Consider the following 25,289-nt stretch of genomic DNA (forward strand, 5'->3'; position numbering starts at 1 on the left):
AGCTATTAGCAACAATGATGATTGCTTTCTTTCTATACAGACTCCATTAGGATACAAGACATATTTTTGAAAAAATATTGGTTTCTGGTGATGAGCAACCTTCTGGTAGCTTCAAGATTCCATCCAGCATTTTTAAGTTTGGCAAACAGGAGAATACTCTAAAGCAAAAGTTAAAAAAAAGCATTTTATTTCACTTATTCTCTTTATAAGTGAATGGACTTTGCTATTGTTATAAGGAAGATGAATGGCTATCACTTCATTCTGTGTTCTTTATCTTTGCAGTGGAGCTAAAATAAAATATTACTCATTTTAGTTGACCTGATGATATTGCCATAGCTTGCCCTTTCAGGGATCTAATAGATCTTTCAGCAGGTGGTAAATATTGATCAGAGAAGTGGGACTGTCTACAATCTGTTTTTATAAGAGAATTTCATTCCAGTTTTTACAGTCTTATAAGGGAAAAAAAAAATCAATGAGTGGATTTAGCCAACTAACCATGAGAGACAGAATGAGATCATGATATATGTGCTCATTATAAAGTTAAAAGTTTAGAAAGAGAGAGAAAGTAAAGTAAGCCCACGATATTCAGTGATAGTTAAAGAAGAATTCTGGCTGATAAATATAGAAGAGGGAGTGGGAAATAATATTGTGCTGTTATTTTTTTCCTGAAAGAGAGCACTTCTAAAGCTCGTATTTCAAATTCAGGGAGTCACTTCTATGTTCAGAAACAGATCCTTCAGTTCAATCCAGTTAACAGTGATCATATACATAGCGGCATTAAAAAGCAGCATTTTCTTTAGAATGACAGCTTTTCTAGATCTGGGAATTCTGAGGGCTCAGGCTGGGGGGAATCTATGGCATTTGAATTTGCCTGCATGAAAGATATGGAAACCTCTTAGCAGATATGCCAAGTCAACTAATGATGGTGCTGACCTCCTTGAAAGCCCCCATTGGCTGCATGATTTTCTTAACATTAATTGCTTCCTGTGCATCTCTTTTAATCCTCACAACAACTCTGTCAGATTGGTTTTTATCCTTCATTTAAAGTAACTTATCCAAATCATAAGGCCTGTAGGTGACAAAGCAAATATTAAAATCTATGTCTTCTGGCTTCAAAATTAATACTTAGCTGGCAAGAATTTCTAGCCACTGATTTTTTTTTTTTAAGTCAAGTAATAATGAACTAATATAATGTTTGACTCCTGGAGAATGAGAGAGAAGTTTGCCTGTAGGTGTCCCAGAAATGGGGCCACCTTCTAACCTACTGGGACTTACACTATTAGTTCTATCATTAAGTTCTTTCTCTTTTGAATTGTGCTGTCTTCTTATTGGAGGATCTGAAACAAAGGAGGAAGGGAAAGCAGTCACAATTCTAGGTGATAATGGTCAAGAAAAGCTTGTAATTTAAATAATTCTGAGCATGGTGTGTAAAAGGAGTCACCTGAAGCCCTGGCCCAAATCCTCAACACAGATACCCAGTGACAAAATTACAGCTATTACAATCTTCAAGGTGCAGATTTTTGGCTGGGTGACTGAACCCATATTTGAGTGAACTTCTGACTCCAGCTTAGTTCCTTAGCATGAGTGGATGCTTAAACCTTTTCCTCATACTTTAAAATGACTCCATCATTCTGTTCAACACAACCCTGCACTACCTAAGTTAATATAACCTGACTTTTTCTAACTTGAAAGTCAGCATATATATACCTTGGACTCAATCCAATAGAGTTAATACTGGAAAAACAGAAGAACCTCATTATATCCCTCATTCCTACATAACTCTATACCACATCATGAATTTTGTAGACAGAATTATAGTAAGACCTCAGGGCATATCCGATTTCAGACAATTTATCTTAATACTATTATTGTAAGGCATTCTTTGAAGAGAGGTAAGAGGCTGAGTTGGTACCAAAATGCTTTATAAAACCCCACATATGAATTAACAAAACTGAAATACAATACTATTAAATTAACCTTATGACTAGGAATGTGCTTTCTTATGAATGATGCTGAAATGTCCAGCTAAACCTCCTCTGATTATAGGAAATATAATTTTAAACCTCCAAATATTATTATGGTTAATTATTAGCTCAATATTATAGCAACTATGCTGCTAGTTTTCACTGTTATGTGAAAGCAGTTTAAGAATCTATTATCACAGACATGAAATTTTGCTTCCAGACTACAGTCATAGGGGAGACAACTGCAGTAATGAGATTTATGTAACAACAGAGATTAGAATTTCTGTTTTGACAAATTTTCATTGTACATGAGGCATTGAAGCGTCTAATATCATATAGGCTTCTAGAATACAGTTGCTGTTCATGGGAAAAGAGCAGTGTGAGGAAAGAAGATGATGAAAACTATGTCTTTTACTGAAATGAAAGTAAGCAAAAGATTGTAATCGTAGAATAGAAATAGACCCTGGAGATGATCTAAATCTTTGTTTGACAGATTTGCCTGGGAGGGGAGATGACCTCAGTCATGGGTGCAAATACAGGCTGTAGAATTCATTTGCTTGTTTTTATCCTTTTAATTCCCATAAGCACAATAATTAGTGGTACTGGGAATTAGCTGGGACAAATAGATGGTCATATTACTGGGTGCACACTTCAAGGTTTAGATTCCATTATTATCATTGGGAATGTTCTCAGTTGTGACAAAGTAATAAAAATGGTTTCTTCTTGGCAGGTTTTTGAGCTCTTTCGACCACTGGAGTAAACTGAATTCTTTGTATTCACTTAATGTTGGCCCCGGGGCCCAAAGAGTGAAAGTAATACCAGAGAATAAACCATTTATAAAGTTGTCACATGCAACTTAATAAAATATATATATGTATAATTTTTTAAAAGACATCATATCTATTAAGCATGTGGGAGAAAATGTGTGGAATTTGAAAGTCTAAAATTAAACATCTTTGTATAGGTAAAGTCATTACAGAAGGAGCCTAAAAATCTGTATAGCAACTATAAATTAACCAAGAGAAAAGAGTGTATTAAGAGAAATTTTTAAAAGATAAAGAAAGATCAGTTCAAAAGTCTTTAGATGAGATCAGAAGTATAAAGTGTTCAACATAGTGCAGATTCTATAACTATTTGCTGGGTATATTTGAGCAAGAGAGGAACAATATTTTAAAATATAGTTAAAAGTGTAATATTCAATGAAGTGCCAAGGTGACTTAGGGTGTCTGAGGCCTTACCGCTTCCTGTAATTTTGGTGGAACTCACAAGGGTTCCTCTTAAGAATAAGGGATTCCAGTGGAGTGCACCGTAAACTGGAGAGTCCAATGAGAGTCTCAATGTGGTTTTCGGCCAAGGATAAATGCTGTATCTGAGGTGTCTTTGGTAATTGTTTGAAAGACGTGAGATGGTTTTTGCTCATATTTAAAATTCTGCAGCTGGATACAAAAGAGAAACATCTTGTTACTTGTCTCCTAAAGAGAATGGTTAACTAGCAAATCTAACATAGGACTAGCATGCCTTATGTAGGCAATAACCCCTCAATAGAGTAACAGTGATGTTACTGTCATGATGGTCACATGCAAACTATGTGACAAATATGGTTTCCTAAGAAAATTAGAAATATTTATATTAGAATATTAAGAGAAAATAAGCAAGATACATGAGACCATAAGTTTGTGGAGCACAGGAATCTGTTTTCTTTTCCAATGAATGTGCTTGGTACCTGACTTGACCCATGGTGGATTCTTGATATGTCTTAAATAAAAGGATGAATAGCTGCATATCATCTCAGCAATATAAAAGTGGACACACACAAAATAACAACTTGTGAAAAATACTGTTTCTAAGTAGTGAGATTATAGTTATTTTTCTTACTACCTTTCTGTAATTTAAAAACCTCTATATTGAGAAAATAGCATTTTAAATCAGAAAGGAGGCATTTTTAATATAAAAGAAAACTAAAGTATCCTTAGAAACAGTAAAATGTATTAGGCATTTAAATTTATACATTTTCCCGATAGATAATGCTTCTCAATGTGTTTGCCTTAAAACTATAACTGTACAAGACTGGGTGAATAGAGAAAATAATTCAAAACCTGTCACTGACATCTTGCCTTAAGGAAAACTTCCTTTATGTATAAGTTAGGATTTAATATTATGAGATAAATACAGGGTATATATTTATGGGCCTTGGGCCCCACAAAGACCCTTGGTAAATGGTCATTGCTAATGGGAAAGAGGGTACCGTAAAGAGAGAACTGCAATACAGAAACATTAGGGGAAAAAAATCCCTTTGAACCACCCAGATTTCATTGTAATTTTTTTGAATCTATTATTTTTATTTTTCTTCTTTCCTTTCAGTCCCTCTCCATATGTATATTTTATATAGATCTCATCTTATCTTTGATAACTTTTGGCTTCTGCTTCTTTCCAGAATTCATACAGACTTCAGGAGCACTTCAGTACTATGACAATTTCTCATTGAAAAACCAGCCCAAGAAGTTCCTACCCCCGTGCCTCTCTCCCCATTCTCCTCTGAAATCTGTTATTTTCTTGTTTACCAGTCCTGCTCTCCCTTTTTCATAGGTATCCTTTTATCCTTTCAGTATCTCAGATTCGCCACACCACAGATTGCCCCAGTCGATAGGAAATGTTAGGGGAGAGAAGGGGGGCAAAGCAGGTGGGTGGTGACACAACTTTCTCTGTCTTGGCACTTCCTGTCTGCCAGACTGTTTCCCTCTTGTGTACGGCTATCATGACCTCTTTCTGTGACCTTCTCTCAGCCAATGCTCAGAATTGTATCTTAACCTGCTCTAGAAATTACCCTTCCTTTTTGTGGATGCTCAATTTCCTTCATCTAATTCACTCCTGAGGAGCTCTGTTGGCCCCTCTCATTGCCACCAAAGCTCACTCCACCTACCCATTCTGCCTGCTGAAGCAAATAGCAGCTCCCTGTAAAAAGGGTTCTCTAGCAATCCCTGAGTAGAAAGAGATTATTTTTAACAATATGACTTTGGAATCCTCGAGAAACCAAAGAGTCTATATATTTTTTTTATTTTTAGTTTATTTCTGTCCTTAATCTGATAACCAGCCTCCGCTCCAATAACAGAATGTTACCCTACAGGCTACTATTGTCAACTACCTTGTAAAGTCTTTCCCCATAGGTGTTCAATAAATATGACTAACTAAAAATTAATTTCTTAAACCATAATGTATATGTCATGTAATTGCATTTTCTAGTTTACATCACAATGAAAATGGCAAATTTTTCTACTCATACAAATAACTTTCCTAAAAAATGGTAATAAAATATTAATTTGAAAAAAACAGATGTTTCCCTCTAAAGTATGACATTTTGATATATAAATTTCTCTTTTGGCCTTGCTGTATGTGCCACTTTAGTACAAAGTGTCACCTTTAAGACCTGACCACATGGGGCCAGGTGCAGCCAATGATCACACGTATCCAAATAGAGAAGACTTAACTTTAACCTGTTAACTAGACATGCTACAGAGCAGATACCTTGGCAATCTTATGGCACTTAAGTCCACCAGTGAATTATCCACTAACCAGAGGGTTTCAACTCGAATTAGTCTTCTAAGAATTCTGTTAAAATTTTCAACTTGGTAAGGATCCCCCAAATCCTGAAATGAAATGTTCAAATTCTGAGGAAAAACAAATAAAAAGAAAAAAGTGAGGCTTTTGTCAGCTTTAGTTATTCATTTAAAATGTATTGTGTATATTAATTATACCAGTAGTTTTTAACCTTTTTTTTTTTTGTCCTCCAGAGTACTCATACATCCAAATACAATTATGTTGTAACAATTTTCAAGTTAGGGAGGGTGAAGATCTTGATCAGAATTACTGAGCAGTATACAGGGTTTGGGAGGGTTCCACAGGTGTATGGAGGAAGAAGGACAGGATTCTTAAGCAGATTCTGAGATTTTCTAGGGGTGTAGAATAGAAGGGATAAACTTCTGACTGCTTTACATGATCAGTAATCATTAGCCTCACTTGGAAATTCTCAGAAATCACATTTATACAATTTTTAGAGTAAGATAACATAATTTGGAAGACGAAAACTATGATTTTGTTTAAAGTAACTAGAGATACATAGCCAAAAATGACTTGGTGTGCTTCAAAGATAGTGAATATTTTATTTTCACTTTAAACAGCAGTGAACTTTGGTGTAAAATACATTGCTACCACTCTCAGTGGTTGCATTGCTCTTCTAAACTGCATTCCTAAAAGTCAGCTTAATTTTTTTATTTCCATATTTTGCCATCAATTTCTGTCGATAAAAATATTGAATAGAATGACAATCTCTTTTTTTAAAATTCGAGGCCAAATAATTTGCTGTTTTTAAGGAAATACAGACATTATATTTAGGAAGATTAGTAACATCTTGATATTTTTAGATACTATACTTTATAAAATGTGATACATGAAAATTTATTTTCCAAAAGCAAAGTCTTTATTTTAAAATAAAACTTGAGAAATGATAAAAGTTTATGTGTATCACCAATACATTAAAATCATCTCCTCAGAAAAGTTTTTAAAAAAATTTACCACTATTTCCCAACTAAATTTTCTATGATAGTTTAGAGTTTATTTAGCCATTCTCTTACAGTCTAGTTATTGAAAGGATAATTAATTCTTCTATGATAGTTTATTAGCAAGGCTCCATTGACTTTAAAGTATACCCAAGGTTAAAATTGCAAGTATAAAGAAGGAATGAATATAAACACCAAAATGACTACTCCTAAAGAGAGACCGGGAATGGATGTCAAAGCCTTAGGTGTATTGTTTAAATTTTTTAAATAAATAAGGGGGTGTGTTGTTTACATTTGTACTAGATTGTAACCATTCATTATATATTAATAACTTTAATTTGTAAAGAAAGAACCATACTGGGACATGGTATTCTATTTTCTTATCTTTCCCTGAAAAATTGCATAACTTTGAGCAAGTCAGTTCTCTTCCTGGACTTCCTTTTCCTTTCTGAAAATAAGAAATTTAAACCAGATCCTCTGTGAAGCTCCTTCTCATTCTCTAATTTCTTAATTCTATGGTATATAAGTCTGTGAAGCAAAGGAGGCGTCAGGAGTCCTCAACAAGGAGTTTTAGGCTCTGTCTCATTTCTGGAAGACTTCTTAAACTTTTCAAGCATAATTTTATCCCTTTAATATACAAAAATATTAGCCTCTTACTCTGTTGTGAGGAAGTTGACTTATTTTTTTATTGCCAGAAGCACTTGTCCCAGTTAAATCTTCAGTCCTCTGCCTAAGCATGACTTGATCCAACTGGAGTTAGAAGCTTGAGTCGCAACCCCACAGATTTGTAGTGGTCAGGTTGACGAACTGCAGGGGAAGTTACAATGCTAGTTGCTTAGTCAGCAGGGTGATTTTCAGCAACTAGAAATGAAAATCCGGTTCCCTCACTGGTGAAAAATTTGATTTATTCCAGCATAGCTTTGTTTGAGCTGGCTGCTCAAAAGTTTCATCCTGATGTATTGTTCAAAGGATTCCAGATTGCATCATAAACTCATTGATATGGATTATTGTCCAACTTTGACTTTTTTTTATTATTAACAATTTCGTTCTTCTCAAATATTTTAAACTTCTTCTCAAAGTTCAGCAATATCAGGTTAAAATGAAGGTTAGAAAATACGTAACATATTATGATGAAAAGAAGGGGGAAAGAGAAACAGAGAAGCCCAAACACTGGGAGTTTTACAGAAAGCTGTGAAGACATGCTAAAAGTTGTGTTATTTATGCCCTAAAAAAAAAAAAAAAAAAAAAAAAAAAAAAAAAAAAAAAAGATGTCACAATTTAATCAATGGAAAAATAGGCTTAAAAAGAAATAAAAATAAAAGCTCTTACCCTGCAGTCTTCCCAGTTTTCTTGTAGCCATGTTTCCCATTTGTTTTTTTCAAGAACTCTTTTCCTTGGGGGCAAGGTACACTCTAGCTGTCTGAAAAGTTGCTCTTCTTCAGAGGGTCCTAGATATGAACCACAAGGTAAGATTTTGGAAGTATGTTTAGGGGGCAGGACTGGCACCTTCACTTGCTATTTGGCCAGTTGTTTGAAACTCCCACTGGATATCACAACTGGGGAAAGTATGATTTGACCCACACAGTGTGAGCAGTAATAAAATGATTTAACCCACTCCTGTCTCGCTAACCTGGTTGGGGGAAAGATTGGAGACAGGGAAAGATCCAGGACTTCACCAAATTTTTCATTTTCTAATAGTTGAAAATCATTTTTTAAAATTTTGCCAACTAACTTTCCTCTCGTATCTTCTAAGGAAAATTGAGCTATACTTCTTATTTGACAACACTAAATCAGATTCACAGTTATGACAATAATAAATTAATCAAAGTATGGCTATTAAATATCTAAACCACTCAGTTTTCTCATTATTCTTCCGCTATAGGAGCCTGTGGATGTGTGTGAAGGGCTTACTACCGAGCCCTCTCAAAACAAGATGAGTGATACAAAAAAGGGGAAATATGAAACAAATCAGCAACTTTATTTCTTTTTCATCTTCTTTGCTTAAAAAGCAAAAGAAAGTTTTTTAAAAACTATATTAAGGCTATAATACAGGTTATAAGGTTATTAGGTTATAGATTATTTAAATTGTTCTTTTTTTTGACGGAGTCTCGCTCTGTCGCCCAGGCTGGAGTGCAGTGGTCGGATCTCAGCTCACTGCAAGCTCGGCCTCCCGGGTTTACGCCATTCTCCTGCCTCAGCCTCCTGAGTAGCTGGGACTACAGGCGCCCGCCACCTCGCCAGGCTAGTGGTTTTTTTTTTTTTTTTTTGTATTTTTTTAGTAGAGACGGTGTTTCACTGTGTTAGCCAGGATGGTCTCGATCACCTGACAGGGTTTCACCATGTTGGTCAGGCTGGTCTCGAATTCCTGACCTCGTGATCCGCCCACCTCAGCCTCCCAAAGTGCTGGAATTACAGACTTGAGCCACCGCTACTGGCCTACAATTAACTTTTAACCATACATAAATATTTCTAGCCCAGTCAAGTGAGAACAATCTCTAGTATAGTGATTTAATCTTCACATAATTTTCTCTTTGGGAATTGTGAAGTCTTTCCTGATTTTCTTTCTCTTTTGTGTCTCAATTCGGTTAGTCACCTTATCCTAGCAGTTTTCCCTTTGAGAATCTGTCCCTTCCTTTTCAATGTCCAGGTTCTCATGTCTTCCTACTTAAACTATAATTACTTTCTCTTGAATCTTCTTGCTTGTGATGTTCTCTCCTCCAATATAAATGACACACATTACCATACAACCTTCCTGAAACACAGCTTTTACCCCAGGACTCACTACTCAAAACATTTCGGAAATTTCTTCTTGCTTACAAATCCTAGCTTGTCAGATAAGGTTTTCCATAATCTTATCTCAACTTCCATTTCCGAACTCATTTCTCACTATTTTCCAACATTATCCTCCTCCAAATAAGGTTTGCACAAAACTTTGAGGGTTAGGGAAAGAATGTCCTGTTTCCAGTCTGGAGTTGGCTAGTAGATAAATGTGGGACTCCAGATGACTAATTTTAATATCCTGATCTTCAGTTTTTCATGTCTGCAAAGAATAGGGGGAAGGCCTAAATCAAGTGCTGACCATAAACTGAATTTGGTGAGAAAACATGTTGGTTCGGCATGCATGGTGCTTTATAAAAATACTGATTTCTAGTACTTTAAGGATAATATAGGTTTTTTTATTGCCATAGGCCCCTACACTCTCTATTGTGCTTCCCCGGGCAAACTTCACTCTGATATGATGTCAACCAGGCCCCTGAAAGCAACCCTACACTAAATTACTTCGATTTCCTACCAGCTCTATCATGGTGTATTTCTATGAGTCACACCTGGTACCATTTGCATGCACTTTTCCCACTCTGTTTTTCTGGAATGGGTGACTCCCCTCATTTCAAAGGTAAAACAATACAGAAAAAGGACACTGAGGACATCAAAAACAAACTTTGCTTTTGTGGCCTGTGTGATTTTGTGGACTATGATAAAAAGTATTAAGTTCATTTGTGAAGAGTTTATGGAAGGCAATATGAGAGTCCAATATTTTATTATTTCGACACAAACATCAGTTCTTACACCAGGGGCAGGTGGAGGCCAGGGTGTAGCCTCCCCTTTCAGTCATTTCTCTCATAATGAACTCTGCTGTTACCACCCAGGAAATCCTTTGACCCAGAATGAGGCAGTATTTCAACCGACTTACAAATAAAATATCCTTATGTTAGGAAATGTTCTTCTTCATTGATGAGGGTGGTTGGATTTAAAAATCATGGAGGTGGAAAACTGGAGCAATCACCTAATAGAGCAGGGAGACCCTCAGGCTGTATTGTTTTTCACCCACCCCCACTTCAAATTTGGCAGCTTTCCCTGTGTTCCAGATAACCCAGAGTTATTAGACTCTTCCCTGTATTGTTTGTTTGAGGGCTATTGATCTTCTACTCTTTTAATTATTTCTTTTTAAAGTAGCTTTCAAAGCTTTCTTTGAAGTTGGAGGCCAAAGTTCACTTCCACTGTGAGGAGTTGAATTAAATTGGATTTTTCTTTTTTTTTTTCCTCAGACTTGGTTGGTAATTGAAGATATATCTTAGCAGCTGAACTACAGTCTGGAATATCTGACAGTTCAGGGATGTTGACTTTCACTTGCTCCCTCTCAGCCTGTCCTTTGTCCCCTCACTGGATTTGTAACACATAATAGCAGTCACTGAATTAACTTCCTGAGATATTTTTGAATGGAAAGAATTTATTCGTTAAAAGAATTCTGCCAGCAGTTTACTCTTTGCTTTATTTAATTGTGAAAATTTAAGTCAGTCTTGATCTGGAAATCGAAGCCTTAGGCAATTGCTGCTTATCACACACCAGATAACCTTTCCTGTCTTATGAGCTCTTCCTGAATGTACAATTGAGGCAATTGAGATAAACTGAAGTAGCTTTGATGGGTGTTTCCAGATCTAATCTGGAAGGAGGGTAATCCTTCTCAAAGTGCTTTTGAAAAGCATTTGTTCTCCATGTCACAAAACACACTTAAACAAAATTAAGAGCAATGAAGGAAGGACATCTATTTCTCCCTGGTTTGAGGTGAGGGGATTTTTTCGTCTGTTTTCCATCCCCTAGATCATGCTCTGGTCCTTTTATGACTAGTTACTTACAAGAGATTGGGTGTTGTTAATGATCTATAGAAGGAAAATGTGCTTTTATCTCTGCAGAGCAATGATGTCCTCTGCATGAATGGCCACCATGGTCAGTCATTACGTTGGGTTGGTTTTGCTGAGTGATGGCCTCAGCACATAACCTGGCCACTTCAGTCAGGGAGAGAAGGAGACCTTTGGACATTCTCTGCACAAGCACCTTTCCAGTTTACCCTCACATTTTGTTTTCTTGTCATCTCCAATTTCTGGAGTTCTCTCTAAACCCCGATCCAGCACTTGTGCTCAGAATACGATTTCTTTTTGCCTCGTTATGGCTGCCACAATTATCAACCACCTGCCCCTGCACTCACACACTCATGTCAGCATTTTTACTTATCAATCTATTCACTTTCTATTCAAATTTCTTTCTTCTCTCCCTTTCCTCATGCCTCTTAAACCAGTGTTTCTCATAATATAGCCTTTAAATAATCTACAACAGAATTCCCTGTGATAATATTTTACAAATCTGGATTCTGGGCCCCATCCCTTACAACAGATTCTGTGGGAGTAGGACCCAGGAATCTTTCTTTTCATGCACCTCAAGATGATTTGTTCACACACTAAAGCTTAAGGACTAAATTAAATCCTTCCCGCTTTAGCCGGTGACGTAGCTCTCTCTTCCTTTTGCTGGAGGACTCCTGATACATGTGACACACTCAGCCACCACTTTTGTTGGGGTCCTTTCTTCCTAATTCTTCACAATTTCTCACTCTTGGAAAAAAAAAATAATCTTCCCAAGGTCCTGAAAGGACAACTCTAATTTATCCCTAGTAGTACTATCTACTCACATTTTAAAAATAGGAGTCAGTGCTTGTCTGCAAATATAACTGACAGAGTTAAAGCATAAGAACATATTTTACTCAAAGTATAAGAAAATTATGCTATTTTAGTTCCCCTTCCTTAGCCAACTGAGCTTGAGTGAAAGAAGATAAGTATCATGTGGGGGTCCACAGAGAGGGAAAATGAGCAGATGAATAGACCTAAAGCCACTTTTCCTAAATCAACAGTAAAATTGTGCAATATACAATATTACTGCAAGTCTGCTAATATAGATGGAAGATAGCCAAGATCTGATGTTTCCTAGAGACTAAACACTCACTGAAGCAGGAATTATGTCTAATATTATTTCATTGGCTTTTGTGGATGCAAAAAAATACATGAGAAATGCATGGCCTCTGTTCTTACAGAATTTATAATCTATTGAAAGCTGCTTATTGAAATCAAACATTATGTATATCAAGGACTGCAGATGGCGGTTATTCAGATTGTTATACTATTACCCTTGTAAAACCTGATAGAATAAAATAGTAATAGCAAAACATAGTTATTCCACCAAATTTAAAGTGCTGTGTGAAAATGTAAAATGAGACTACCTGGTTTATTCAGTGTGATGGTTAATTTTAGATATCAACTTGACTGAATTAAGGGCTATCCAGATAACAGGTGAAACATTACTCCTGGGTATGTCTGTGTATTAGTCAGGGTTCTCCTGAGAAACAGAATCAATATGAGATAGATAGATAGATAGATAGATAGATAGATAGATAGATAGATAGATAAATAGATGAAAGGGGGTTCATTATGGGAATTGGCTAACATAATGATGGAGGCTGAGATGTCCCACCATATGCTGTCTGCAGGCTGGAGAATCCATGAAGCCAGTGGTATAACTCAGTCTGAGTCTGAAGGTCTAAGAACCCGGAGAGCTGATGGTGTCACTCAGTCTGAGGATGAAGGCCCAAGAATGCCTGAGAATCTGGCAGCCTGCTGATACAAGTCCTAGAGTCCAAAAGCTAGAGACCTTTGAGTTCTTATGTCCAAGGCCAGGAGAAGATCAGTGTCCCAACTCCAAAAAAGAAAGTAAATTCATTGTTTCTCTGCATTTTTGCTCTCCCTAGGTCCTCAAACACTTAGATAGTGCCCACCCACACTGGGTGAGGGCAGATCTTCCTTACTCAATCCACTGATTCAAATGCTAATCTCTTCCAGAAATGTCCTTACAGACATCCCCAGAAATAATGCTTTACCAGTTTATCTAGTTATCCTTTAATGCAATCAATTTAACATTGCATTAAATTAAAATTATCCATCACAGCCTGAGAGGACATTTCTGGAAGAGATGAGCATTTGAATCAGCAGGCTGAACAATGATTTGCCCTCACCAATGTGGGCAGGCATCATGTAACCGATTGAGGCCCCTGATAGACCCTGATGGAGTGACACTATCATCTCTCCCGATTTTCAGATCTTCAGATACAGACCAAATTATTCCACTGGCCTCCCTGTTTCTCCAGCTTACAGATGGCATATTGTAGGAATTCTCAGTCTCTATAATCATGTGATTCCTTTAATAAGTCTTATCTATCTATCTATCTCTTTTTATATATATATATCTTGATATATAGATGTATATATAGAGAGAGATGTAAATATCGAGAGACGGAGAGAGGTGTATTTTATTGGTTCCATTTCTCTGGAGAACCCTGAGTAACACATTTAGATTCTATTTTGATGCTGTTGGAAAAAAATATATAGAATTAAGTCAACTTAAAGTCATCAATTGAAATGACAGTATTATTCATTATCATAAAAAGTAGTAAATAAACTAAATTTCCAACAAAGATTATTGGTTAAATACATTTAATGATATGATGGAAAGTTATGCAAGTTTTAAAAAGTATGTTTTGGGTAATGTTTAATGGCATGGAAGAAATGCTGACAATATCATTCTGTTAAGTGAGAAAAACAAGAAGAAATAAACAAATACATATATGTATGTATGTATATATTTTACAATAAAAGAGTAAATGGAAATAAAAGTCACAGTGGTTATTCTGGATAGTCAGTGACAGGTTCTTTATCTTTCAATCTTTTCCCAATATTAATACTGAATGTTAGTTATTTATATAATCAGTTATAAGAATATGCTTTCAAAGGTGGCTTCACATATCAACAATTCTATGGTCTTGAAAAAGGAAAATTTTACCTCCAAATGATGTCCTTTTTTTTTCTTCAAGTAATGTCTTTTAATCCACAAAAAAGTCTACTCAGAGGATGTACACGAAAAAGGTACACATTTATTCTTTTACCTTCTCTTACTCTTGGGCAACGCAGTTGACTTCCTTGAATGTCATGTTGTTCTACCTTATTCCAAGTGAGGTACTTACAAGAATCTGATGGAAGCTTTAAAACAAGAGAAAAGAGAAATACTATATCATCTGGCAATATGTAGTTCATTTACTTCTGTGTGTAAAAGTAGTGTAAATCCATGCCAAACACTTAGCCAAATTGAACTCCAAATATCTAATGGTGTGCTCGTGGAAATCATCTTATCGAATCTAAATTATGTGTTCTTATTCAACTTTGCATCCTCAACACCTGCAACTGATTTACATTTGATGGTAAATGACAGTGTGAATAAATATATGTACCCAATTCATGATCCCCTTTAGCCCAATTTATATAAATCATTCTTGAATATTTTTGAATATCTCATGAGCAGTCTCATTCCATTTATAACAGTTCTAATTGTTAAGATGTCTTCATTACATGGACTCTGTTTATTATATAATCCCTCTAACTTGCTCCAATTGTACGAGTTATGTCTTTTTAAGGCTACACAGAGAATCCCTCCACATATGATTACTGTTTTAAATGTTTAATAATAGTTGTCATTCTCTTCCTAAGTCATTCAATTATTACTGTTAGATAATTGTCTATAAATTAGTAAATGTTTTGGTGGTTATTCTTGGAAAGAGTTTCAACTTATTGACATTGCTCTCAAAATGTGTAGTTCAAACTGAATGAAATATTTCAGGTATAGCCATCTTGTTCTGGACAGTATGTTACTGACTAGAACATGTACCAAGATCATATTTGCGGCAATTTTAATTGTTTACTAACATTGAGGTTGTAATCAATCAAAATTCCAGTGTTTTATATAACTTGTGATTATTTCAAGGTTAACACAAACAAAAGGCATATTACTTGAAAAGAATATTATGTTAAATATTTACACCATAGATTCATTCTTCTGTTAGCCAAAGTTAAACACGTGTACAAACAAACTCAGAATATTTAGTTTAAAAAATGTTAAGTATTTGGAACAAATACTCTGTTCTTTAGAACAGAATTTGGCAAGTGCTGCCCCAAAATAAGTTGAGAAGAGCTGGCTTTTTAAGAATAATTTAACTTTAATGTTTTAGCTGCATTACTTACTCACTGAATGACCTTGGCCTTGCTCCAACAAATATCCCAATATCTTCATTTTAAAGATAGAACTAGTAACAATAGCTGTCTACCTTCTTATCAGTAACACTAAAAAGTTAACTTATGCTTGAGCAATTCTTGGAGATATTCTGAGGATTTGCTAACGTGCTTTCAGGGAATGAACTCATCCTTTTGTACTATTCTTTTCGGAAAACAATAAACACAAAACATTTTAGATGATTAAGGAATATAGCCCAACTTATTTGGGGGCAGCACTTGCCAAATTCTGTTCTAAAGAACTGAGTATTTGTGCCAAATTCTGTTCTAAAAACAGAGTGCTTGTTCCAAATACTTAACATTTTTTAAACTAAATATTCTGAGTTTGTTTGTACACGTGTTTAACTATTCCTTATCTTTTCTATTATCTTTTCTACTCTTAGCTGTTCGGCTTATATAGTTATGGAAGCCTCTTTCCCAACACCTTATGTGCATTTGGAATTTTTCTTTTCTTGCTTCTATTATAGAATAAAAATTTCTTGGAAGTTAAGTTCCCTAGGACTGCCATACCCATCGACTCTGTTCTATTTTATGAGGCTTGTGTTGGGAAAAGAAAAATTGTTCTAAGCTAAAGTTGTATTTGAGAGGAAAGTTTTCATTTTTCACCAGGCATCTACTTTTGTACAAAAACCTGTTTATTTTTAAGGAGCTAAGTGGTTGACTTTGGAACTTCTGACATTGTAGGAAAATGAGCTGCTGCATGTTTTTATTTATTGCTGTGTAAGGTTGTCAGAGTGGTGCGGCTGTGTGACAGTTGTTTCTTCCTAAAGGGAGAACGAATATTTGTGTCTTGCCCTGCAAGTTTTCTTTTTTTAAATTCTGATGGGCCAATTGATTAATGTATTCTTCAATAAATATTTTTTGATGCTAGCATGCTTCATCACATTTTATTCAAAAATATGTATTTTACCACATTATATGTCAGGCACTCTGTTAAACACTGGGGATACAAAATTGAATAAAATATGATAATTGTGCTTGAAAAACTAATTCTCTGTAATTTGGTAGGCAGACATTTGAATAACTCACCTTAAGCCAGTGGGATGCCTGGAATAATTATGTATGAAGGGAAGGGGGAAGAGGCATGTATGGTTCCAGTTAGATGGCTTAGAATGTCTTAGAAGTGGTGAGTTTGGGAGAAAAGAAAAATGTATCTTGCAGACAAAGGAAATTCCAGAAAGAAAGGAAAGTAAATCTCAGACTAGAGACAGAATTTGCACTCAGCAGAAGAAAGAAAGGAGGGGCGTTTTGGTTTTAATGGTCATTATCTTTTCTACTCATCTTCTCCTCCTTTTTGATCTTCCTTCCTCCAATCCAACTTCTTTCTTTTTTACTCTTTGAATTGGGACTGGGAGTGTCAACCTTTCATTTCTCCTCTCACAATTACAAGGGTAGGGGTAAACAACTAATACACTTATTTTAAAATGTTGAATATCAAATAAAATATGTTCCATAAACTTATCATCAGGTAAAGAGTTAATTAAAAATATTTACCAAGGATGATATTCCAGAATCCAAACGTGGGTGGAATGTTCTTTTCCTTGATGGAGCTGACCCAGTGTGGGTCTCACTTGGATCAGAGTAGTATGATGAATTAGATGGACAAATCTCTTGACTACTTGTGTTTTGACCTGAGGAGCTGAGTAAAATAAAAAGCTTAAAGTGTTCATATATATATATATATATATCTGTTTTATATATCTGTTTTATAGTTTTTTAATGTAAATATCCTTGTTTAAAATGACAACAGGCCAGGTGCAGTGGCTCACACCTGTAATTCCAGCACTTTAGGAGGCCAAGGCGGTGGGGGGATCACTGGAGGTAAGAAGTTTGACACTAGCCTGGCCAACATGGTGAAACCCCGTCTCTACTAAAAACACAAAAATTTGCTGGGTGTGGTGGTGGGTGTGCCTGTAATCACAGCTACTTGGGAGGCTGAGGCAGGAGAATTGCTTGAACCCGAAAGGCGGAGGTTGCAGTGAGCCGAAATAGTGCCACTGCACGCCAGCCTGGGCAACAGAGACTCCGTCTAAAAAACAAACAAAGAAACAGAAAACAAACAAACAAACAAAAAAACACAACCAACAACAAACTATAAGCATAAAGTTTTCTCCTACAAGAAAGATAATACCGTAGATTTTAGAAAGATTTTTACCTCTTTTCATAGTTCTAAGCAAATTTTTATGGCTAGTGGTCTCTTAAGACAAATTCCCCTCAAGGGTAAGGATGTCTACATAGACTATGTGTCTTAGAAAAAGGCATCTAATAGTATACACGAAAACACACACACACACACACACACACACACACGCTTATAAGATAACAAGGAGTACAGCCCTCATGTTGATGTTGGAACATCGTTCCTAGTAGAGCTACAGCTGCAGATCTGGCACATATAGCCATTCTTAAAATCTCTGCATGACTCTGGAACTTAAATTTTCCCGAGATTTTCCCCAAGCCTATTATATTTCCTCAGATTAGTGGCAAACGACTGAAAAAGTCGGATTCTTTAATCAATTTTACTCACTTTGGAATGTCACTCAACCCTTTCACGTTATAACAGTCCAATTCTCCTTGTATTCCTATATTTATACCACTGAGATGTAAAATATATTTTATACTAATTCTCTGGTTTATTATTCATTGTTATTCTTACACTTTTCCCTTTCTCCTTAGAAAGAGTGATAAGTTTCTCTTTCTGTAATTGATGCTGTACATTATGTTAAGCCAATAATTTTAAAATATTTTAATCTAAATATTTTGTGTGTGTGAAATAAAACTAGAAACCACATTTTCTATAGTTACGGCCTCTTTTTTTCTCTTGGTAGACTATTTTCAGTCTCCAAGAATCTTAAGAGAAAGTATTCAGTATTTTTAGCACATTTGTTATGACTCTAATAGCAATTTCGCTGATAGGAAACTACACACCTCTTGTTTATTAAGGTTGCCTTCATGAAGTACAATGTAGAAACATCTTTCATTTTTCACTTATTAACTGAGCTAGTATAGTAGAAGAACACAGCGATTATGTTCTAAAATAGCATCGTTCTTTAAAAAGCTTCATATTCTAAAAATATCATTACTGTGCCATTAACATTTTTTTTTTTTTTTTTTTTTTTTTGAGACAGAGTCTCGCTCTGTTGCCCAGGCTGGAGGGCAGTGGCGCGATCTCGGCTCACTGCAAGCTCCGCCTCCCGGGTTCACGCCATTCTCCTGCCTCAGCCTCCCGAGTAGCTGGGACTACAGGCGCCTGGCACCTTGCCCTCCTAATTTTTTTTTTTTTTTTTTTGTATTTTAGTAGAGACGGGGTTTCACCGTGTTAGCCAGGATGATCTCGATCTCCTGACCTCGTGATCCACCTGTCTCCGCCTCCCAATTAAATTTTCTTAAGTGACGTATGATCAAGAAGAAAATTGTTTCTGTATCTGCCACTAAATTCAAAAGTCAATAATTTGGTCTTAATTATGTAAAACAATCATAACATATATGCATCTCATTTCTTTCTCGCTTGAGCAATTATTTAACAGTTTGGATATTGCTTCTTGAAATTATCAAAAAGCATCATGTTATAAAAACAAATTAACAAACATTAGAGAAACAAACTCAAAATTTCTGAATTTTATTATTCCTAAAGCAGATAAATCCTACCATCTAAAACTGGAGTTTTAGCCAGTAATTGTGAGAGAAAATTGAGGGGAAATAGAATAATATATCAGAGGATTAACAGGAGTGAAAGTTTAACTGACTTTTGGGTTCATTTGTCTTTACTGAAATATGCTAGCCATTTTCTGCCAAAATAAAATATGAAAAATAAGGACAATGAATATGGGTAAATCTTTCTTCAGTGACTTTTGTCTTGTGATGACAAACTCCAGTGATGGTTACACAGTGAGGGATTGGGTTAATAGAATAACCTGGAAGTCTCCCTCTAAAGTATGAGACATGGTTTTATCTTGCTTATATAATCTTCTTAAAGTAGGACACAAGGAAAATAAAGTTCACATAATTACAAGATTTGATAAGAAAGATCCAGTTGATTGGGTTTTTATTGTACATTCTTGTGTAGTTTTGCAAGCCTAAGCTTAACAACTTCAAGGTGAAATTAAGTTTAAAAGTATAAGTGAAAATTATCTCATCATCTTAGTTTACTTTCATCATCTTAGATTTCTTTCTGGTTTAAACTAAAACTCTTTATGGCATTATCCCGGTAATGACCAGGCATTTATTAATAATAGAAGGCAATTACAACTTTAGTAATACAAATAAGTAGGCAGCTAACACCCTTACCATGTTTCTCTCTCTGTCTCTCCCTCTCCTTCCTTCCCTCTCTCCCTCTCTCTCTATCTTCTCTCTCTCTCAATGCATTTCATTTTTTTCAGAATGGACTGAAAAATGAATTGAAGCTAAGAAAATTCCAATCAATAGACGACTAGTCTGACTGTCTTTGAGTGTGAAATCTGCTTGTAGGCCCCAAAGTCTGGATCCTTTCCTCCCATTGTTATATTACTCCAGGCACCACACCAGGGTACAGTGATAAAGGGCAGTGTGCTGGGAGGAGTTTGTGTTAAAAACCTCTGGGACATTCTCAGAATCTTAGTTCTGTCACTTCTATTATAAATTCCGTATGGAATTTTTCTTCAGTCTGCTCCTTTGGAGAAATCTCAGCAAAACAAGATCATTTCTGATCATTTAGTTTTAAAAATAAAATAAAAAATAGGGTACCTTCCAGGTTATATAACTCAAACTTCTCCATCTACAACTGCCTCAATGTGCACATCACTGAAGTCAAAACTGCAAGACCGGCAAGTCCTAGGAATTTGAAAAACAGTGACTGCTATGACCCTGGTCAAGGCACTTAGCATAATCTCTGACCCTCAGTTCTGTATCTTTAATATTCAGAGATAATGTGGACTGTGTCTCAGGGATAGGGTGTTTTGTTTTGTGATATTACTGCTATAATGACAAGTGTTACTATTACTAAAATTATACTTCTACAGTTTACATTCATTGACATTTGCTATGTGGTAGGCACTATACTAAGATATTTACATGACTTAACTCATTTAATCATTCCAATCACTTAGTGAAACATTATTTTACTTTAAAGATGAGGAAATTTAGGCACAGAGAGACAGGGTAACTTGCTCGAGTTACATTAGTAAATGACCAGAGATCTCAACCACTAGAATTCATACAAGATGCAGATAACTACTGTCATTCCTTAAATAGCTGAAGAGATCTATCACTATTAGGGTGCAGTTGTTATTAAGAAAAATCATTAATATTGATTTTTCTTATTTTAATTACTTCACTTAAACACATATAAATAATTGTACGAGTTAATAGAACATATAAATTCAAGCAGTTATTATTTACTGAAAACAAAAGTTAAGCCCTCAGTAGTAGAACTTATGAGAACGCCATTCCAGATAACATCAAACTGTTTTTTCAATGCTCCCACCTCCCCTCTCCAAAGGAAAATAAAGCCAGACAAATGCAGTTTAGTTGGTATATTGGTTTACTCATTTTTAATCTTTCTGCCTGCAGTGAACAAACAGTTATCATAAATTACAAATCTAAACCTTTATGAAAGAGGAATTAATTTTATTAATGTTCCAATATAAAGCTGCCATGGAGAAGGTGCCATGGCTGAAACTGTACAGCATTTGCCAGCCACGATTTATAGTGTCTTTAAAACAGCTGGCGTTATCTGAATTGGCCATCTAGTCTTGGTTGAAAAAAGATGTAGAATGGCTAACAAAAAGGATCAAGTGAGCTGAGACTGCTGGATGAACAAGGATAATATAACTTATCAATTCATGAGCCCTTTCATCAGAAGATTGCAATGTTCTTTACAATCACAAATTTATAAGCCTCATAAATTGTCTGCAGCAATGGTTGCTATCTGTTTAATTAAAATGTCAAGTTGGTGATTATGTAACTTTGTAAGGCGAGTGAAGGAGGAAGTGACAGATGGCCCACTTTCTAAGGTGAAGTTGAGCTCTTAAGTTGCATAAAGATATGTTGAGCACACATCATACACAGGTCATGGGCTCCTTTAAGACATGTAGGGTTGTCGAAATAGTATAGCATATGACTCAGTTTCTAAATGTTCCATTTATATTCATTGCTTCAACATGAGGGCTTTGTATTTAGGAAGGAAGGAAGGAAAGCATGTTCAACTTTATTTTTCAATTAGCAAAGGACACACTTTCCAATCTCTCAGCCTCCTTCTCCCTCCAAAAAACATTGAGCTAGAATCTCAAATTCAGTGGAATCACGCCAAAACCAGGTACTTCTGAGGCATGGGCTAGAATAGAATTACTATGAACTCTATAGCATTAAATTTGGATGAAAGGAAATATGAATTCAACCTCTCTGATTTCTTAGACTATTTTATCTTTATATTTAAAACTCAGAATTTCTGTCCTCTCTATGCTTGTATTCTGTTTGTAAAATGGGTCATGATTGTACTCTTTACATGCCAGACATGGTAATGGGATAACTGAAAGTACTCTCAGAGCTATCATGAAGTCAGGAAGAAATTTGATATTATAAGTTGTTAATTTCTACACTGGCAAATTTGCTAGATTTTTTAATTTGAAGATTATTACTATATACTGATAGTTTTAAATTAAGTTTCTGGAAGTAAACATGTAAATTGAGTAAATAATTATTTATCTGTGAACTATTCTGTAAAGCTAGGTGTTTTAGAGATATCCAAAAATATTTCACTTATCCCAAAGCCTAGGATTTCAACTGATGTGTCCTAAATGATTTAGATTGTTGATTCTAAAAGCACACAACAATAAATTTCAATTTTGAAAAATTCACAATTGCAATTGCTTTTTCTCTACCTCAGTCTGAATGAGTCCGATTTTATGTGACCCGATTTTTATTCTTATAAATTTTGCAGGTCCCTATTATTTTAGCCCCATAAACATTCTTTAAACATTTATAGGCCATCAAACTAAGGTGCAACAAAAGTAAAAGAACAAAGACCTATAACACTTTTCTAGAGGTAAAACTTGTAAACTTCAATAGCTACTAGTGGGTATACTGACATTTATAGAAGCAAAAGATATATTCAAATAACAGAACCAATGAAGATAGACTGAACTATCTCTATGTTCCCTCTTTGAAATTATATTTAGAAATTTTTAGAGCTTTATTGTAACAACATTTATAGCTGCAGCTTAGGTGGTGAAATTTTCAATATTTGAGGAATATCTACTACTTCCTATGTTGTTACAGCTTTGCAAATTTAATCACATACAGCACTATGAGCTAGAAGAATATAGATACTAAAAGAAAATATGTGATTGAGGTAGATCTTGCTAGCAGAAATAAAACAATAAAATGCCAAATAAAATTGACAGTGTTTTAGGAAGGTGGGATGAATAAGATTCTTGTTTCATGATGTGCAGAAATGTGATTGAAGAAATACTGGCATCAAGGAAACTTTTCTCCTTCCCTCTCTCTTACTCTCTCCTTTCCTTTCTTCCTTCCTCCCTTCCTTCCTCCCTTCCTTCCTCCCTTCCTTCCTCCCTTCCTCCCTTCCTTCCTCCCTTCCTACCTTCCTTCCTTCCTCCCTCCTTCCCTCCTCCTTCCCTCCCTTCCTCTCTCCTCTCCCTCTCTCCTTTCCTCCTTCCCTCCCTCCCTCCCTCCCTCCCTCCCTCCCTCCCTTCCTTCCTTCCTTCCTTCCTTCCTTCCTTCCTTCCTTCCTTCCTTCCTTCCTTCCTTCCTTCCTTCCTTCCTTCCTCCTTTTGCCTTTCACAATTTGAAGATTAAAGTTTATGTGGTATCCTGGGTGTAGGCTGTGTGTGGTGGCTCACCCTTGTAATCCCAGCACTTTGGGAGGCTGAGGTGGGTGGATTATCTGAACTCACAAGGTCGAGAACTGCCTGACAACATGGTGAAACCTGCCTCTACTAAAAATACAAAAATTATCCAGGTGCAGTGGCGTAGGCCTGCCGTCCCAGTTTCTCGGGAGGCTGAGGCACGATAATTTCTTGAACCTGGGAGACAGAGGTTGCAGTGAGCCGAGATTGCACCACTGCACTCCAGCCTGGGTGATAGAGTGAAACTGTGTATCCAAAAATAAAAAATAAAATAAAATAAAATAAATAAAAATAAGTCATATCCTGGATATAACTTTTTAGGCTGTCTCTAATATCATTTTATAAAGATTTACTAGTTGAAAAATAACAATGCTGATAGTAAAGATTATTTTATATAGAACAAATAAACCTTTTGTTATAGTGTACTAAAAGAGTTTTAGCAAGTAGAGAAAAAAATGAAGTTTACAATTTTGCATAGAACTGCTATCCATTTTAAACTATTGTTTTGTATGCTAATTTCTCCAAATTAATACACATTTAATTTTTAATACTAAAATCAAGGATCTTGAGACTGAGATATCCAGAGTTGGCTAAACAAATAGAACTTCTGTCACTCCTTTCATATTCTAATCCCCTACCTAAACAAAATTCATTTCTTAATTATAGGTAGTAAATGGAAGCTATAATTAAGTTTTATACACTTTTATGAAACCACGATGTACTTAATCTTGAAAACTGAAGATGCAAATATCAGTTTTTTAAAAGTGAGAGCCAGGTTATATACTAATATAAAAAAAAATTCAAGAAACCTGCAAATCCCCAATTGTATATTGTTTAATTATCAGCATGTTTGAGAAACACTTACAGACAGCTATAAAATTTAAGAGTGAGGAAACAAATATTGGGTTTTGGCCTCTATTTAATCTAATTTGTGGCTTTAATGAGCTGGTATAAGTCATATTTTCATGATAGTAATTTCATTTAAACTGAAACACTGATAGATACTTCCTTTCAGCTATCTTGCCTATTTTTCTCATGAAAATCACAAATGCTTTCTTGAAGAGTCCTATGTCTCTTAGATATACCATTACGAAAGGAGTAAGCCCACCTCTCTCCAACACAACAATGATCACAGAAACTGCGTTGCATTTGTAACCAGGTATTAGGGGAGACAGTGGCAGTTGAGTTTGCTTCTCTCTCAAGGAACCATAATCAGTAATGCAGGCTGCATGACTTTATGTCTCTAAAGGAAATTTAATCTGGTAACACTATCTACATTTGTTTGGCTTTTTTCTCTCGCTCAACTCATGGCGAAGGTCACTTTTAATTTAATTTTCCTACCTTTCAGACATGTCTTGCAGGTGCAAAAAGTCCTCTTGCCTTCATAAAGCTATTTTTCTGACGACATTTTTCATCATGTTCCCTGGAGGGGATACGAGAGCTGTCCACCAAGAATCTGCAGCCTCTTTTGGGGGTCTTCCATGGATTCACTGTGACCAAGGAAACAAGCTGTTACCTAGCAACATGGCCCTTCAGGAGGTATTGTTACCAGTCTCTTAGAGTTCATCAAAGGAATTCCTGTGCTCCTGGAGCAGCTTTAACAGAGATCATTGTTTCTAGGGAGTTGTCTAAACTGTGATATAACTGAACCTCAACTACAGAAACATAAATGTCAGCAGAGGGGATAAATGTCCATAGCATCCCTGGAAAGTTCTCTGTCTTCGGTTCCATTGTTTTTTGAATTGTTTGCACTGACTTGGGTTTCTTGAAATTATACTTGTGCAGTATATCCCCCAGTATTTGATTTCCTGCTTCTCTTCTGTAGGAAAAGAAGCAAAATGAAAGATATCTAATTCTTGCTTGAAGTTTGCTCAAATAAAACTCCTGTGATTTGAAGACTGGGAATTCTGCCGTGTTCATAAAAAGAAAGAAATAATAGTTATTTATTTCAAAGCAAATTTTTTACAACTTTTCAGGAAAAAAAGGAGTATA

General features: G+C 35.6%; 1 protein-coding gene across 1 annotated transcript; it reads right to left on the reverse strand.

The window, feature by feature from the left end:
* Positions 1-1,045: 1,045 nt before the first annotated feature.
* Positions 1,046-24,872, reverse strand: LOC103221295 (uncharacterized). The gene is made up of 7 exons (XM_007972175.3): positions 24,639-24,872; positions 16,951-17,095; positions 14,280-14,373; positions 7,847-7,965; positions 5,487-5,629; positions 3,203-3,400; positions 1,046-1,337 (listed from the first exon to the last, which is right to left on the reverse strand). The coding sequence occupies exons 1-7, from the start codon at positions 24,647-24,649 to the stop codon at positions 1,292-1,294; spliced, it is 756 nt and encodes a 251-aa protein (XP_007970366.1). The 5' UTR covers positions 24,650-24,872; the 3' UTR covers positions 1,046-1,291.
* Positions 24,873-25,289: the final 417 nt, after the last annotated feature.

Source organism: Chlorocebus sabaeus, chromosome 15, assembly GCF_047675955.1.
Source record: "Chlorocebus sabaeus isolate Y175 chromosome 15, mChlSab1.0.hap1, whole genome shotgun sequence".
Lineage (NCBI taxonomy): Eukaryota > Metazoa > Chordata > Mammalia > Primates > Cercopithecidae > Chlorocebus > Chlorocebus sabaeus.